The following is a 17598-nucleotide window of genomic DNA, read 5'->3' as shown; positions in this document are numbered from 1 at the left end:
AAGACATTAATTCTCATCTGTCTCTCACCAGCACAAACGTCTGTTTCAGTAGGAGATGCCCTCTTGCATTCGTCTCTTCCTTTACAGCAAACGCGACATGTCACATACGTCTCCGTGCATATGCACGCTCTTCTTCTCCTCCACATCCTGAATAAAGACGCGTCTTTAACCCCTTTCTGTGTTTTGACATCACAAATGTCTCTCATCTTATCCAATCAAACAGGAAGAAAAAGGTAAACAAGTGCTCTTAAATGTTCCAGGTGATAGATGCTTGCAGGCGACGGCGTCATGTTCGCTCTTTGACTGGGAGCTGCTGAGCACGACTTTAATAAAGGAAAGGACAAAGAGGCAGCCGCCAACATGCGTCCACGCCTTTTTACTGCTGTCAATTCCTTGTCCTCACTTAGAGACTATTTCTCCAGAGGAGGACAGAGGACTGACAGAGAGCTTCACCACACGGTGCAACAACAATCACCTGAAGATCAGTATCGGCACAACCAATCAGCTTGTGGTGGACGACAATGCTTCAAATATGGACGCCGCTGCAGAAAAGCTACAGATTCTTAAACGTGGACGGCTCATACGGTTCGGTTTTTAAGGTGGACGCCAAAGATTAGAGCCACCAACTCAGGATCTGACCAAATATGAACTATGGTCACAATCACCTGAAGTTGACCTTTGACCTTTTGGATGTAAAATGTCATCACTCATTAGACATTTGTGTGAATTTTTGTCATATTTCAGCCAGGTCACAGTGACCTTTGACCACCAAACTGGAGTCAGTCCATCGTTGAGTTCAAGAGGACGTTTATGGTGAAATGTCTGAAATGAATTTTACGACCACAAACACAAATAAAGAGCATACAGGTGGTTATTGTGTCCCAGCTACTCTTCCTCATTTCCACGACTCGGAACGATAATCAGTCTCAACCACAAATATTCGATCAGGCTCATCCAACTGCTGTGACGTCCGTGCTGTAACCTTTCAGCAGCTTCACGGACAGACAGACTGATGGATCGGTAGATTCAGACTCGCGTGCGCACACACACACACACACACACACACACACACACACACACACACACACACACACACACACACACACACACACACACACACACACACACACACACACGTAAGCTTCTGGTGGTGCTGTGTGAGCAGAGATGTCCGTCAATGCGCTGTGAAACCTGAGCAGCAAAACACACAATGTGCTGTAACTGAATGCCGACACACAGCACAGACTCAAACAACAGACGGCCCACAGATGACTCGACCTGGCAGGCGTCTGCACGCACAAAGCCGAGCGAGACCGCAAGCGTTTCATGAGAGAAGAAATTTCAAATCTGGGAAAGAAATCGTGGTTAACTTAACCGTTATCAAGCCAACACTTTCCTCACATAAGGTCACTCACGTAAGCACATCTGATTGGCTGCTGCTGTGTTGCGCCTCGTAAACTGTTGTGGTCTGTGTGGACTGACGAGCCATTTCAGGAGAGCTCATTTAATGCGCCGTGTCATAACGTCGTACTGGTCTCATCACCTACTGTATGCTGTGTTTTCACTCACATCCACCTGCTGTGCTCTGTTAAGCGGCCCCTCCCTCCCTGTCTCACCCCTCCATATCTGCATGCGTGTGCTTGTGACACATTATGTACAACAGGTAATAGTAGTGACTGTCAACATCTCCACTGCATGGACTAACCCGGCCGTATTTTAGCTATCGATCCACCAAACAGTCTGTAATCTGGACAGTGTCAGCCCATCCTTTGTAATGTGGTGGGAAGCAGCTGTAACTTGGGGCAGCTGGCTAGCTTCAGCCTGAATTCAGCCATGACACAGCGGTGAAGACTAAATTCGGCTTTGTTAAGCAGCTAACTAGCCAATAGGCTGCATCAGCTAATTATAAAGCTGCAGAACACAAGCAGCACTTTGGATCACACCAAAGCAATGATTGTTATTAACTTTGAGAACAAGCACGATGATTAAATATATATAGTTTAACCCACATTAACCAAATGAAATGATGTCAAATGTGCCTCATGCAGTCTATAGAAACATCAGCTGAGGTGAAACCTGCTGGTTTACAACATCCAAACCACTGAAATGAAACATCTCTGCTGGACTCGGCTGAGACGGTCCAGCTGTACGTTTGGAAACGCAGTCGGCTGCTCGTCACCATACAGCCGAGGACAGGAGGCCTCCAACACGGCCTCCAGAGTACGTTACGTTGTCAGAAATCCATCCTTCCCGCACTCTCCCTCCATTACCTCGTTCCACCTCTCCTTCCTGTTTTGACCAGTGAAACTCTACTCTGCACTAATCACTTGTACTTCTTTACCTCCTTCCTCCGTTGCCCCCTACTCTCCTTCCTCCCCCGCCCCTCTGCCAGTGAAACACTACTCTGAGCTAAATTTAGTGCCGGTGTGATCCAATATTCCTCATTACACTTCCCACACCTCTCTTCCTCTCTCTCGCCATCAGAGTACCTTTCAATGCCTTATCATATTCCTCGGTTTCTCCCGTGTCCCTCTCTTTCTCTCTCTCCGTCCTTCCAGTTGTCTCTCAAGGACTTCAAGGAGGAAGTATAAACAGATAAAACTACTCCAGTATTCCAGCTGAGCGTACCTGAAGTTCACAGTTATAGTTTCTGATTTACTTTACACGGAGGCATCAAACGTAGAGGGGACAGGAAATACCCCAAGAAGGACGAAATCCAAGCCAAACACCTCAAATGTTAAATCTTTGTAAAATAATCTAAAATTGGCTTCTTTTTTTTGGCGGCTGCTGGAAAAGTATTGAGTTTTGGTACCCAGCCCCAACCTACAGACCAAAACAGTAAACACAAATACACTACGCAGTACTACTACTAGAATGACCACAGATTTAAAACAATAGCTAATGTTGCTCCATTAGCCGTTAGCCAACGGGCTCCTCCTGACCGCAGACAGCTAAGACATTTTTTTCTGGTGTTTTCAGTCAGTTTCTTGCATTTTTCGCCCTTATGAACAACAAATTTTGGTAACTGATAAAAGCTCCTTGTTTGATCCATTTGAACAAACGTAAACAGAGCACAAGCATTTTGAGTGTGTGTGTTATAGAAGATCACTTCCTGCCCTCCGTCTGCAGTTTGTGCTGTTTGTGACAACCTTTTCGTGCCACCAGCCAAACTTTGCACTACATTTGGATGAAAACCCAGCTCCTGTTCTGCTGCCATACTGACACCACATCAACAGTTCTGTACCAGCTGATACGGTGATGGTGTTTGAACTGCGCTGAATGTCTTTTGTCCGTCCTGTGATGTCCACATACCTCCGCACAGAGCTACACGCTGAATGTGAGCGCATGCCGTGATAAGCTGTCATTTGAAGTCAAACCTAATGCATATGAAGGTCTTCTAAAATAGAGAGGGGTTTAACTCCATACATTCTCCACATGGCTGCCAACTCTCCCCCAAACGTGCCCTGCGTTTGCAGCAGGGATGTAATTACCATGACAATAATCATCATTATTATTGATTATTAGAAAACACACACCGGCACAGAGGTGGAGACACACAAATTCAGATTTTTTTTAAAAAGTGACAAGACAGGCTTGTTTATAGTCCCCGCCCCATGAGTGACAGCGTAAACATAAGGGTTACCGAGTCCCACATGGCCTTCAAGCAGTGCATTCACGCACACGCACACACACACACACACAGACACAGGTTAGATGACTTTACACTTCCTGGATTACCCACCGGCATAGGGTTTCAACAACCATTAAACTCTATAGGTCACCACCATCACCAGCGCTCACATACCAGCCAATCAACACCGCAGGGGCTCTGCAGCTGCATGGATTAGTCCTTGAGGATTATACTGTCAAACGCACCTTTAATATTGCTTAAAGTTGGTGAGCGACACTTTTGTATATGAATTACACACACATATCATTATCGTTATGTCTATTTTTCTGGTCTCTCAATGTCAAGAACATTTCGGGCTCTTTAGCAAAACATCCCAAAGCCGTGATGAAATCCTCCAGATGTTCTGAGATATCCTCCACGCCGCCTTGTCCAAAAACATACATGTCACTACACGAATGGCGAGGATTAGCGCCGCTGCAAATGCACGATCAGATTTCCCGTCTTTGGAGCACAGATGGACGGACCACCAGCACGCACGCATGAACACACACCTGCACAAATACAAATGCACACATTGTGTAGATGAACACAGATGTACGAGGAAGGTACGCACACACTTTCACACATAAAAACATGCAAACATTCTGTCTTACACACATAACAGACGTCCTTCCTACATGCGTTGAGACCAATCAGGGCTTCAGGGCTTAAGAAATGAGGCGCAGAAAGGGTAGAAAACAGGTGGCCCATGGGCTAAGAGGGAAATAGCAAGATAGCGATAAAGTGTGTGTGTGTGTGCGTGCGTGTGTGCACAAGTGTGTGTGCATGCCAAGATCAGGGGTGAAGGAGGTGCACAGCGTCTAAGCACCTGTCGCATGACCCTGTTGTTATACATCAGCTAATTAGTCTTGTCCATGTCTTGAACTCACACACACACACACACACACACACACACACACACACACACACACACACACACACACACACACACACACACACACACACACACACACACACACACACACACACACACACACACACACACACACACAGAGTATGTGGATCATTCACATGCACACACACACACACAATAAGTTAGCCAGGCTCCATCCATGCACATGCAGCTTGCACTGCCAATACAGGTGCGTCATGCCAGAATGACAGCGGCGGCTCAGCTACGGGAATGCAGCGGAGAGAAATAACCGTGATAACAGGCCGAGGTAGAGACAGACAAACGGACACCGAAAGACAGATGGACCGACGGAGAGAGAGAGAGAGAGAACAGGAGGAAGGAGAGAAGGACACAGACCAGGGTTTGCTTGTATCTCAGAGCCTTCCTTTCCGACGCATCTGCGGCCATTGACACACTGTCACTGACCCAAAAATAAACCCACCCGCTCACCGTCTGTCTCAGCATTACCAGGACCACGCTGGACGCCAGGACGCTCACGCACACACACACACGCTACATTGCAACACAGGGACAGACATACGCATGCATGGATCCACACACACATATTCAGACACGGTGTAAACTAGCTTCAGCTGGGGTTATCTCCCCCCCCCGTGAGGTGAAGTCAGCAGTTAACTACAAAGACTAAATGCCAGAAATGTCAAAGTGCTGCACCAAACGCTTCCTGCTCAGCGTCTAAACAGAAGCCTGTGGTTGGTTCAGAGCGTACAGCGGGGTCCTGTGCTTTGCGGGAAACACTGATGGAAATTAATAATACAACTGAATCAACTGCACAGCGCAGAATATTGCAGAAAATCACTGAATTCAGAGAAATTAATACAGAAAACACAGAATATGGGAAAAAAAAAAAAAGGATTTTACTTCCCTCTTTTTAAAAGTGAAGTTGCAGCAGCTCATCCAGCAGTTAGATCTCTGTGTGTGTGTGTATGTGTGTGTGTGTGTGTGTGTGTGTGTGTGTCCCTACAGCGTCTTACATCACATCACCCATTGGATTTTCAGTGGTTACTGGTATTACTGGTTTCAGGAATATTTAATTACATTTAAATGTGCTTCCTCTGTGGTTCAAGCCTTAAATCACCTGAAGTGACTGTTTTCCCACCAACACTGAACATCAGCTGTCGAGGCAGAACATGAATTAATAACACCTTTAAGCTTATTTCACATGACTATGATACTGAAAGTAGACAAATCAGATTCCACCAAACATCAGAAAGGGGATGAAAAGCGATCAAAGTAAAAAAAGATTTGGTACGCCATCGAAAAGCTTGTCTCGTGTGACTGTTTCGACACACAGAAACCAGAAAGAGAAGTTTGCATAACAATACAGTGAGAGGACAGAGGCTGCTTTAGCCAGTGTGTCAATTCAGAGCAACCGCTGAGGGTTCAGTATCTTCCTGAAGGAGAATTTAATGCAGACAGACAAAAACTGCACCTAAAACAGAGAATCTGTCAGTACACTGACCTCGTGAAAACACTTCAGCTCTGGATGGATAAAGATGAAGACAGGTGAAACCTGACCACAGCGCTATCAGTATCTGTGGGTGTGTCAGCACACCGGCGTGATGAGGCGGGTGGAGGCGACCCGGCAGGTGAAAAGTCATGACTGCTCAACGTGAGTATTGTCTCCACACAGCCAGCGTCACACCTTTCAGCTCAAACTAAGCTGACAAGTGCACTGGAGCTGCTTTCTTCAGTATCTTGCCTGCATGGACACAGTAAATAAATTAAGGTTGATCCTACTATTAAAACATTCAGGTGCTGCACCCCATGAACTCACACCCTCAACCACAGCACGTGAGTCCTCCAGAAGCCGAGGGAAAAGCCTCTACACTGGGGTGGACGATATGACCAATATGTCGACGATATGACCAAACTTTTCCAGCATGGTGGAGTGATCGCTTTGTAAATTCAACCAAGAAATGGTTTAAAATAACCGTACCGTACCAAACGTCAATAAAACTAACTTTCTATCAAAACGGAAGCTTTAAGGCAACAGAGGTGCATCATCACCACTAGCCGGCGCTCTCAGGTCACGTGAGCACACGGTCAGCAGTCCTGCTGCACAAATCACGTGACAACACGACCGTCAACCACCGAAAAGTGTCTCAATGTTTCAGCACAGCAGCAGCTTCAGTGACAATAATCTTTCATATGCCTCTCTGTGAAGTAAGGTCTCATGTCTGGCAATATCTGGACAATTATCTTAAGATTTTCTTATTTGTTAATGCAGAGAAAAGTATCTGTCCAAGCTGACGAAGGCTGTTTCAGTGGTTTATTACAGCGTATTCATTCGTTTGGACAGAAGTTCTTTGTATTGATGTTGTCTAGGACACAACATGAAGGGTGGGGGACAGACAGAGACGTCATGCTGCCCCTCCACTTAGTAACCCCGGGTCTGTTAAGTTGTCAAACGCAGCCAGCTGTCTGGAAATTCAACACACACACACACACACACACACGAATGGTGGCGCATTAATGCACGCACGTGGCAAACATAATACTGACTGCAAGGTGTGTGCAGGTGATAAGAATGACATGGAAAAACTGCTGGAAGGGTGGGTGTGGCCAACCTGAGAGAGAGAGAGAGAGAGAGAGAGAGAGAGAGAGAGAGAGAGAGAGAGAGAGAGAGAGAGAGAGAGAGAGACAGACAGAGAGAGAGAGAGAGAGAGAGAGAGAGAGAGAGAGAGAGAGAGAGACAGACAGACAGACAGACAGACAGACAGACAGAGAGAAAGAGAGAGAGAGAGAGAGAGAGAGACTGGAGGAACAACACAAATGAGAAAACACAGCTGGTGACATCAAAACAGAAAGAGACACTCTGACATCAGGGCTGCGATGAGTCCGTCTGTGGACGTCAGCACACGCTGCTGTAGACTGACGACGAAAACATGAAAACGACGGAGGTGGACTTGAATTTGTCTTACAGGTCTACCCTTAAATGGCCGGCGGGGACAGCAAACTTCGCGTTTTTGGATACGAGCAGCACCAGACTTTGACACCTGAGAAGTTCCAGAGAGTTAGCCAGGTAAGACGGGAAAAACAAACACCGAGGGAAGTTAAATAATGTGGATGTGTGACTCAAACTCAGCAACTTCACAGCGACCAGGTCCCTCATCTGTCACGTCAGTTCCATGTTTGCTTCCTTATATCTGGTTTGTTCCCTCGTGTGTCATATTCGCGTTTGTCTGTACTGTCATATCACTCTCTATGTGTCCCGGTGCATCGTTCTGTGTAAAGAAAATGTGTGTAACCATATTTTGCATGTGTGGGTGGGCGGTGGCATCACTGCATGGCTGTGACATTTTGGGTCTCATCATTTCTTCATGTTTTGACGCAGAGCTTCGCTTGTGTGTGCATTTCCACATAGAGAATGTCTGTGTGTCTTTAACAGCATATTTTAGTTTCTACTGTCACTGCGCGCGCGCACGTGTGTGTGTGTGTGTGTGTGTGTGTGTGTGTGTGTGTGTGTGTGTGTGTGTGTGTGTGTGTGTGTGTGTTGATGCAGGATAGTTATTCATGCGTGTGAATTTGAATGTGAGAGAACAATGCAGACAAACAGGTTCAGTGGCATGCGTGCTTTGTGAAGACTAAATGCCAGCCTCAGTGTGTGTTTCTTAAAAAATGCTTACTACATACCAGTGTGAGTTCACAGAGGTGTGTGTGTGTGTGTGTGTGTGTGTGTGTGTGTGTACATGCTGTGAGTCACACCTGAAGCACACTGTATAGTCAGATTTTCCCATGTGCTGAGGTGAGGATGACGCTGCATTATTAGCACATGAACCATGAAATCATGTGTTCGTTTTGAGGGTCTTCACTCTGACTCCACCACAGCAGCCTGCTGTGACCATTACGTGCTTTTAATGGTGAATCAGTCCTTCAGATGACAGAAAGGGATGAGGCAGGCATGAAAACAACTCCCTAAGCATTATCTCGCTGACGACATACAAGCTGCTCATCGACAGAGAACTTTTCTCTAAATGCTTTCGGTGCTGTGTTGGATTTCATTGACACGAAACCTCAAAATGTGTGTGATGGTTAATCTGAATTCAATATTTTAAAAAGCTGAGCACTTTCTGTTCTATTCAGCTACATTACAAGTCTAACAGAGTTTATAAACGGTCTAAAACTGGTATTACAGCCCACCTCAGACAAGCAGTGATTCGACCAGAGTGTGTGGTGAGTGTGTGGTTTACTTCCCGTGTAAATTACGGTTGTTTGAAAAGACCCGGGACACAAATTCAAATGTACGGGATCAAAAGACACAGAATCCCTCCCAGTCAGTCCAGTCTGGTTCCCTGTAACGTCCAGCTCTCTGTCCGTTACGATTTCCTGTATTTCACTTCTTCAGCGTCAGGGTTGAGTGGTGTGACCTGTCCCTGGTGATAAAGCACCTTTGTTTCATCTCTCTTGTTCCCATTTGGAGCCTTAAAGCTTCATTTATGAAAGAAAGTTAGTGACAGTTAGTATATTAATCTGAAAACTAACATTTCCTCAGTTTCCTCCACAGTTTTCTGACACCCGGCCGAGTCAGCAACTAAAAAAACGTTTTCAAAAGTCTTTTAGCTGCAAACGGCACGTACAAAAAAAATCTCTCTGAAGCTGCTCGAACATTATCCTGACAAACAAACAAACAAACAACCCTCCTCAAATCTAACAACCAACCACTCTTTGGACAACATACTGCGTGGTAAAAATAGGACCTTTGAAATGAATAAGGCAGTTCTGGGGAAATGTTGGGATAAATCATGTGAGGTGCTTCATGTGTGATGTGAGAAGTTTAACGGGCTGCTGAATGCCAGGTTATCCCTGAAGGCTTGTATGGATTTTGGGTCACTGCTGAGCGACGGTAACGCTGATCTCTGCCTCTCTATTATCTATGAAACTAACACCAGGTTCAGTACACGTGCAGAAAACAAGCCGTCGAGCACCTCCTTTAATATCTGCTGTTTGCTCAGTGAGTGCAGATAAAACAGGCCACAGCACGCACTTGCATCACTTTCTGGAAGCTGATCCCAATTACTCGACATCCTTCTGGGTGTGTGTTCTGCTGTTTACTAGAAATTGACGGATCGCCCTCAAAGCGGTGCAGCTCTGAACCAGCTCGTTCCTCCAGCTACTACTGTATCTAGAGTTATTAGAGAGGCAGATGCTCCTGAGCTTAGGGGATTTAGGCTGGCTGCTGAGCAGAGGTAATGCTGATCTGTGTTCCTCTCTTCCTCTCCAGCATGTCATCCAACTCCACGGCCGATAATCTGTGTGCGCCGGACGACAACCTCTGCAGTAAGGACACGACTGCTACTCTTCATCATCGTTTCCTACACTTCCTCCTGTGCTTCCTTCCTCCTCTCACATCCCTTTTTCCCTTGTTTCTAACCCTCTTCCCATGCCCATACTTCAGTATTTGCTAGGTAAAACTGAGACTGGAGGGGTGGATACGCATTGCTATGCCTCCATCCTGACTGGCTGGTCACTGTGGTAGCAACTTGTCAATCATAAAGCAGCCACACTCTAAAGAAAAACCTGCTTTATCGTCTAAATGGGACCAAATTTAGCAAATGAGCCTCATGGCAGACTGAAGAAGACTTGAAAATAGACATTGAGACCATAATTAAAAATAAATCAAGTTTTTCCTCATTGACTTGTTCTTGCAAACAGTGGAGTCGCCCCCTGCTGGTCAGCAGAAAGAATGCAGGTTTAATCTTCTGTATTAGCTGCTGAATAAAAAGTAATCAGCAGGTTAATTGATTATTTATCTGTCTATCATCGCATTTCAGTTTCCTGCCTACTGAGTATTTTCATTAAACTATGTCATAAATACAAGCAGCTGCCTCATTTTGGCTGTAAAGTTGGTTCATTGGCTGACAGACGCTGAACACGTCTGCTGAAGACCTACAGCTGCATGATCTGTGAAGCAGTCAGTGAACGAAGGGTCTGCTTCACAACCGTTAAAGTGACATGAATAGAAATGATCTCTTCAAGTCTACAAACAAGAACGCCACAATCATGTTGCAACATCCATCCTGGATGGCGTGACGGGAGGGCCTGGCGCTCTGGTGATGTGAGATTGCACAATCACACGGAGCATGTGCTGACTCACAGATACTGATGGGAAATCTTTGTGACTGGAGTTAATTATTAAGTTATCTTGATAATCTTTTCACGACCACCTCAGTATTTTGCATGTTTTAGTTTTAAGTCACATTTATTTTACATTACAGTCGAACATTTCCTGAAAAGTGCCGCCATGTTTGGGACACCTGCTGTGTTCAGCAAACGCTTTGTTTTAATAACTTCTGTGACATGTGAAAGTTACACAGCCGCAGCACATACTGTTTAAAATTTATCTGCACTTTGAGCTGCATCATAATGCAGTACAAACAAACTTTTTTACCTCTTCAAGTAAAATACTGCCAGGAGCCCTGAACACACACGAAATTACTCAGGCACCTACAAAAATGTACCTCAGTCATAATCGCTGAAATATTATCTTACACAAGCCCTGAGAGGTTTAGCTTAGCTTAAGCTTAGCTGACTGCTAGGCTCATATATTTGCTCAACGATCCAATTTCAGTTAATTGGGTGTTAACGACCTAAGATGTTGGACTTGTGTTGAGTCTTTGTGAAGGAACGTTCTTGAAAGTCCAAAGGTCAAAGAAAATCAAGATGACAAGAAATTATTTATGCCCTCACCACACCTAAAGAATGTGCCACAACCAGAACACGATGTTTACCCACACCAAAGGCCTCCACTACAGCTTTCGCCTTTCTAACAATACTGGATCCACCTCAGGATGTCAATAGCAGGAGGAGGAAGAAGAGAGGTTTGAAAGCAAACGGCGAACACGCGTTGTGGTCATGTTACGTAAGGGTGTAAGTGAAGGGTCAACATGGAGGATAGATGTGACTAAAAACTGAAAAGACTCAGTGAACTCAAGGACAGAGTTAATGTGAACATAATGTCAAGCTGAGTAAAACCTTGCGTAATCAGGGAAACACATATTTCCTGCTCAATGTTTAAATAAACTCTCGGGCACAGCTGCTCCTTAATGCAGGTTATCAAACCACCGGCGCCGTCTGAACCTCTTATTCTCCAAATGTCAGTGCATGACTCATCACAGCATGTCCGGGCCAGTTTTACCATCCAATTATGGTCTAATTGTGTTATGTTGACAATGCAGAAACAATGCGGTAATACAAAATTTGTTTCATTATCAGCCAAGTAAAGCAGAGGCAGCGAGCGATGCAATAACATGTCAATGACGAGTAATTATGATAAATGCTGTCCATGAATTATGCAGACTCAAAATGGCAAAAAGTACTGATACGCAGAAACCAAACCTGCAGAATGTTAAGCACAGTTTAACTGCAAAGTTTCATACTTCAACATCGCTCTGACACACAAATGCATGCCAACAATTCACAACAGGGCTGAGGACTTAACTCACACAGAAGAGGCAGGTGACTAGGATGTTCCTGCTGTGTGACATTCTTCCTAATCAGGTCAACTTGTCCCGTTGAACACAAATAACTTTGTACTACACAGTGTTGAAAATGCGCTTCCTCCTCTGGGACCTGACATTCGCACACGGCCGTCTCTCTCTGTCTCAGTTGTTCGGGAGCACGAGCAGGCCGTGATCATCGTCCCCACGCTGCTCCTCCTGGCCACCCTGGTCACCCTACTGGCCGTGTGCCTGATGAGGTATTGCCATGATTGGAAGCAGACACGGATCACAGTCCCTCAGCACTACCACAGCTCGTCACGCAGACACACACAAAGGCGCAGCCACAGACTTCACCTACAGGGCATTGACGGTGAGCAACCGAGCATAATCAGCCTCTGTGTCCGTTTTTCATCTTATTCTAGTTAGATTTGTCATCATGACTCAAACAACCACAGATGCAGATTTATCATTTATATGTCTGTCTCCCGCTCTCTCTCTCTCTCTCTCTCTCTCTCAACAGCACCCCCTGGGATAAACCCACTGGAACATGAGGAGCTGCCAATGTCAGTTCAACAAGTGCAGCAGCACGTCAGGCCAACTCTGGCTGCAGTACCACAGACGTCCACAGAGAGGCACCACGGAGCGTTCAGCCAGGTCACAGCCCTGCCGCTGTCCTTCTCCATCAAGCCTGATGACACAGTCAGCTTCTACAGAGCCCGCATGGACAACCGGGACGTCATCCTGAGGGTGCTGAAAGGTAAAATCTGCTCACTCACTCGTTTCTTCCACAGTCTGAGTGAATGTGAAGCAGGGCGTTTCGAAAAGGAGCGCACTGATTCTGAGTGAAATGTCCCTGGTTGAATAGAAGTAAAAAAAGTCGTCTAACCTCTTCCTCAGAACCATCGAACAGCAGTGAGAAGCATCACTTCCTGGGTTTCGCCTCCTTCGTCTCAGGACTGGGGCCCCACCCTTTCCTACCTGCGCTGCTGGGGGTGGTTTCAGTGCAGTCGCCTCTCATGATGGTCGTGGAGGAGCTGCAGCACAGAGACTTGCTGGGGTTCCTGTGGAGCTGTCGACAGGTACGGTAATCTATTCAAAAATGTGAAGAGGAGACAGATTTACACATTTTAAATCTTTGTGATTAAATCACATTTTAAAGGCAATATTTAAGACCTTTTAATGCCATCTGCACCTGAACCATCTTATGTCACGTGGGCCACTACTGATGAACGTTTTGAACTGGTCACTGAACATTTCTACCAGCTTTGTCCTCTGTCATCAGACAGCAGACCAACCTTTACACAGGTGGGAGATGCTAATTAGAATATTTAAATTGGCAGGAAAACAATCAGAGGTCATCATACAATTATGAAGGGACCTTCAGTGCAGCCATTGTTTGGGTCACGTTGTGCAACACATGCATGGTTTAGAGTAATTTAATATCTAAAATGTCAGGTGTATTCGTTGCCTTTTAAAATCAATGCACAGAAGTGGACTGTATAACTGCTCGGCACACTGGCCTGACAGACGTACGGTCCTGTGTCGTAGCTGCTTATCATCACAGACGGAGAGGTATATCTCATAACATAAGACAGGTCTGACGGTCTGACTCCATCCAACCATAAGGAGACTGACATTTACATGTTTTCCCTCTCCTTCCTCCTCCTCCTCTCTCACTGAAGGAAAGCACAAGCGTTGACATGACAGAGAAGAGGCTCTTCACCATGGCAGGACAAGTGGCCTCTGCTCTGGTTGGTTAAGCTGCTGTCTGTCTGTCTGTCTGTCTGTCTGTCTGTCTGTCTGTCTGTCTGTCTGTCTGTCTGTCTGTATGTCTGTATGTCTGTCTGTCTCTCACTGTTTCATGTACCAATATAGAAACGTCTGAACAATTCTTCTCCTCAGGTTAAGATTACGTTATGCTGTCATGTTAAACAAAAGGTTATGCAAATTATGCCAAAGTATGAACACAACATAAACATTATAGTTAAGTCTCGCTGATGTTATTGTAGGTCTGCTCCTCCGCAGCCAGGTCCTGATGGTCTGCCTCACTAGCATCCCTCTTATTATCCTGTCCTTATCTGAACATGTTCAAGGAGTACCTGCACACTCAGCGCTGCATCCATGGCAACGTGGGTGCTCGCAGCGTTCTGGTTGGTGGAGACCTGACAGCAAAGCTGTGGGGACTGGGGTCGGCCTACCGCAGAACAAGGGCCCACTCGCCGGGGGACGTAGAGGACATGGAGATGAGGAAGTGGCAGGCGCCTGAAGTGCTGGGCAGGACAGCCATCAGTCAGAGGAGTGATGTGTGAGTGTCCACGTCCTCTGTAAGAATATTAAACAATGCACTGAAGATGGCTGAATACACAGCACATCATTGAAATGTCCCAGCAAGAGACATCAAGGAGGGATGTTACAGATTATTATCTCAGTTGATCTCAAGATGTAAAGAAGAGCACGTTTCACCACGTTTAACATAAATATATAAGAAGTCCGCTTCATAAACTTTGCTGCCAAATGCACAAACAATATTATCCTTTGATGCTCCAAAACTCAAGCTGGGTGATGAAGGCTCAAAGGTGTTTTAACAAACCACTTCACATTTCTGGTACACAATTTAATCAAGGAACAGTTTGTCCACGCAAATGTTGACTGAAGTGTCTCTAACCTAAACGTCACTAAGCAGGGGATATAAAGTATGCATTTCTGTTCAAATTTGCACTTACACACTAGATGTAGTTTAATCTGAGACCAAACTTCGATCCCTTTTATTTACATGTCCTCTAACTCTTCTTGACAGATGGTCCTTCGGTATCCTGCTCTATGAAATGGTCACACTCGGTAGGTGTTTCGAAATTCTAGATACTTCCAAGAGAAACTGTGTAGTGCACCACAGAATTGGACTACATAATGTTTAAGTAAAATGTTAACAACCATTACCAGCAAAGAATAAGTCTGAATTCCTTTAGGGAGATAATAGATAATGAACATGAATATTTAAGAAAATTCATACAATGGGGCAAGTTAATTATACAGCAAGACTAGACACTAAATAATACTTTTTTTTTTTCAAATGTAGATTCAGATTTCCTAACCTGTGTGTATTACAGCTGTGGAGGAGTCTAGAATGGTTTTAGTGCGTGTTTGTTAATAAGTACTTCAATCTGATTTCTAATCGTCTTGTGTGTACAGGTGACCCACCGTTCGCTCAGCTCATGGCGACTGAACTCCTGCAATATCTACAAAGAGGAAAACACCTCAAACAGCCGGCCACCTGCTCAAACTCACTGTAAGAGGAAAAGCCCCAATTTTGCAAGCAATGTGCAAGAGTCTGAATCAGCTTTAAATCATGTCGTTCCAGCACGTATCTCAAAAAGTGTCGAGTCATCATTATTTAGAATCTATAGTCCAATATCAGAAATTAACAATTTGCCTCAGGGGGCTTTACAATCTGTACAGCATGACATTTTCTAATAAACCCTGGCTAAATGCGTCAGCCACACAATGCTGCTACAAGACTTTTTTTTTGTTTGTTTGTTTGTTTTTTTGAGTACCCACCGATCAAAATTCTCAAGTACTCGCAATTATTAAGTATTACAAACTGACGTTCAATGGTTCCAATTTCATGGTTGTCATTTTTTATTCTTCCTCCAACTGAAGATCTTGGTGGGTTAAAGTCACTAATAATCAGCTGGCCATAACTACAGTTGTATCGAGCTTAACAGGAAAGCACTGAACACGAGAAGCTGGCTGTACAGAAACATACTGTATATCTTAGCCTAGCTTACTGTAAGCTAGCTCGCAAAGTAGCAAGATAACGATACTGTCTACTTTTGTTTCATTGTTGTTGTTTTCCTCCAGCCAAGGCAAACGGCAAAAAAATGCTCATTTCAAATAAAACACATTTAACTTAAAAATCAAACTAAACCACAGAACCGTTAACGGGCAGCTATATGCTAGCTAGCTCCAACTGTCGGCAACAGCACATTGCTAATGACGGACAATACGTTGGTATAATGTTGGAATAACCTGCTATATTTCTACACTAGGCCAAGAAAATAAATATATTTTAACAAATGTGTTCTTCACTCTTTTACCCTGGTCTGCAGGAACTCCATCATCAGATCCTGCTGTCAATGGAATCCACAACAACGTCTCTCCATGTCGGAGCTAATTAGAAAACTCGAGGCGGGAGAGAAATCAGCCAATGGGAGGACAGTAATCAGAGTGCCTGAACCACTGAACATTGAGAACTACCTCAGGGAGGCGGGATATGGAGAGGCATACAACTACGCTGTACTCTAATGGGCTGAGAGTGTCATCAGTCAGTACATTTGCTGGTGGACTGTCTTCAGACTGAGAAGTGCTGCTGCAAGAAGGAAGAATTCATTCAAAAGAACTTTATTTGGGAAAAAAAACACATTATACTTATTTCTTGTACATGAAGCATACATTGTGTTTTATATTTGTTGGCACTTTTGGGACATTTAACATGCATTACAAAGCACTCGTTTTATATTATTAAAGACTAATATATTGATTAGAAATGTTTCTTTTGTTGTCAACCACAGTCATCCAAAAGACTGTAATGAAAGAAAACAATGCATCCTGGACTTTTTAAGTATAACACACAGTTTTTCAAGGTGAACAGCACAGGTCAGGGGGTGCACTTTGCAGCAGTGTGAAGGTACCATAATAGTGCACTATAAAACTAGGACTTCTATATGGACCATCAGGTGATGATGACTTTTTGTTCGGTACTTGAAAGCTTTAGGTTTTTGCATCATTACAACACAGAGTTCAGAGTTAGCATGATTCCACGTATTCAGATTAGTGCTGTCAGGCGATTAAAAAAATTAATCTAATTAATTACAGGATTTGTAATTAATTAATCTAATTAATCGCATTTTAATCTCATATCTGCTAAAGGTCCCCAAATAAAGAATTTGAATTCTAGGACATTACAATTCACTGACATTCACATTACAGCTGGTGAATTCTTTTCATCACTGTAGTTCTCGACGGTAGCTGGAAATTAGAGTCAGATGATGCTATCTGAAACGCCTCTTTCAGGCCCTCGTCTTCCACGATTGAAGTCGGCCTGCAATCAGCAGCAACCCACTTTGCGATTGAGTTTGTCAGTTTTTCTGTCGTGGCTTTGCTCATTCGTTTTCCTAACTCAGCAAGTGTGGGTTGGCAGAGTGAGCTCACGGTAGCACTAGCGGCACTAGCAGCTACTACATGTTTAGTGTTTAAATGATAATTCAGGCTGGAGCTGCTACGGTGATACAGTAGGAAAATTCTTTTTTACACAAGGTACAAATCACTGCGTTCTTGTTAACAGTCCCGTCTTTGTTCTTTTTATAAATAAACTTGCCGTTCAAAGGTCCAAGTAGGCTTGCCTCGCTCTCCGGTGTCGCATCCATGTCTGTTGTCAACCTGCTTTTGACCAGTGGCGCAGGTAAGATGCGACCTCACTGCAGCCTACGGGTCACTCAAAGGGCCAAATTTAAAATGCTTGCGCATTGACTTGCGACTCATGATTAATTGCGTAA

General features: G+C 44.6%; 2 protein-coding genes across 2 annotated transcripts in view; one reads left to right on the top strand and one right to left on the bottom strand.

Annotated features, from left to right (window-relative positions):
- The window catches only part of LOC139345819 (chloride channel protein 1-like), a 29392-nt gene extending 24401 nt beyond the window's left edge, over window positions 1-4991 (bottom strand). Inside the window, exon 1 of the mRNA XM_070984665.1 lies at window positions 4941-4991. Coding sequence (XP_070840766.1) covers window positions 4941-4991 — 51 coding nt within the window. The remainder of the gene's footprint in view (window positions 1-4940) is intronic.
- A 2428-nt stretch (window positions 4992-7419) lies between these two features.
- On the top strand, window positions 7420-16367 carry LOC139345821 (tyrosine-protein kinase STYK1-like). The gene is made up of 10 exons (XM_070984666.1): window positions 7420-7629; window positions 9829-9884; window positions 12213-12416; window positions 12567-12803; window positions 12944-13125; window positions 13729-13797; window positions 14140-14351; window positions 14844-14884; window positions 15236-15332; window positions 16153-16367. The coding sequence occupies exons 2-10, from the start codon at window positions 9830-9832 to the stop codon at window positions 16346-16348; spliced, it is 1293 nt and encodes a 430-aa protein (XP_070840767.1). The 5' UTR covers window positions 7420-7629; window position 9829; the 3' UTR covers window positions 16349-16367.
- Window positions 16368-17598: the final 1231 nt, after the last annotated feature.

This window comes from Chaetodon trifascialis, chromosome 17, assembly GCF_039877785.1.
Source record: "Chaetodon trifascialis isolate fChaTrf1 chromosome 17, fChaTrf1.hap1, whole genome shotgun sequence".
NCBI lineage: Eukaryota > Metazoa > Chordata > Actinopteri > Chaetodontiformes > Chaetodontidae > Chaetodon > Chaetodon trifascialis.
Note: the sequence above shows the minus strand (reverse complement) of the source record. Positions and strands in the feature narration are given on the sequence as shown.

Excerpts from the sequence above, each read along its gene's own strand:
- LOC139345821 (XM_070984666.1), top strand. The coding sequence starts at position 9,830 with ATGTCATCCAACTCCACGGCCGATAATCTGTGTGCGCCGGACGACAAC. Across the intron at positions 9,885-12,212 it reads GCCGGACGACAACCTCTGCA|TTGTTCGGGAGCACGAGCAG; the intron begins GTAAGGACACGA and ends TCTCTGTCTCAG. Across the intron at positions 12,804-12,943 it reads CATCCTGAGGGTGCTGAAAG|AACCATCGAACAGCAGTGAG; the intron begins GTAAAATCTGCT and ends CCTCTTCCTCAG.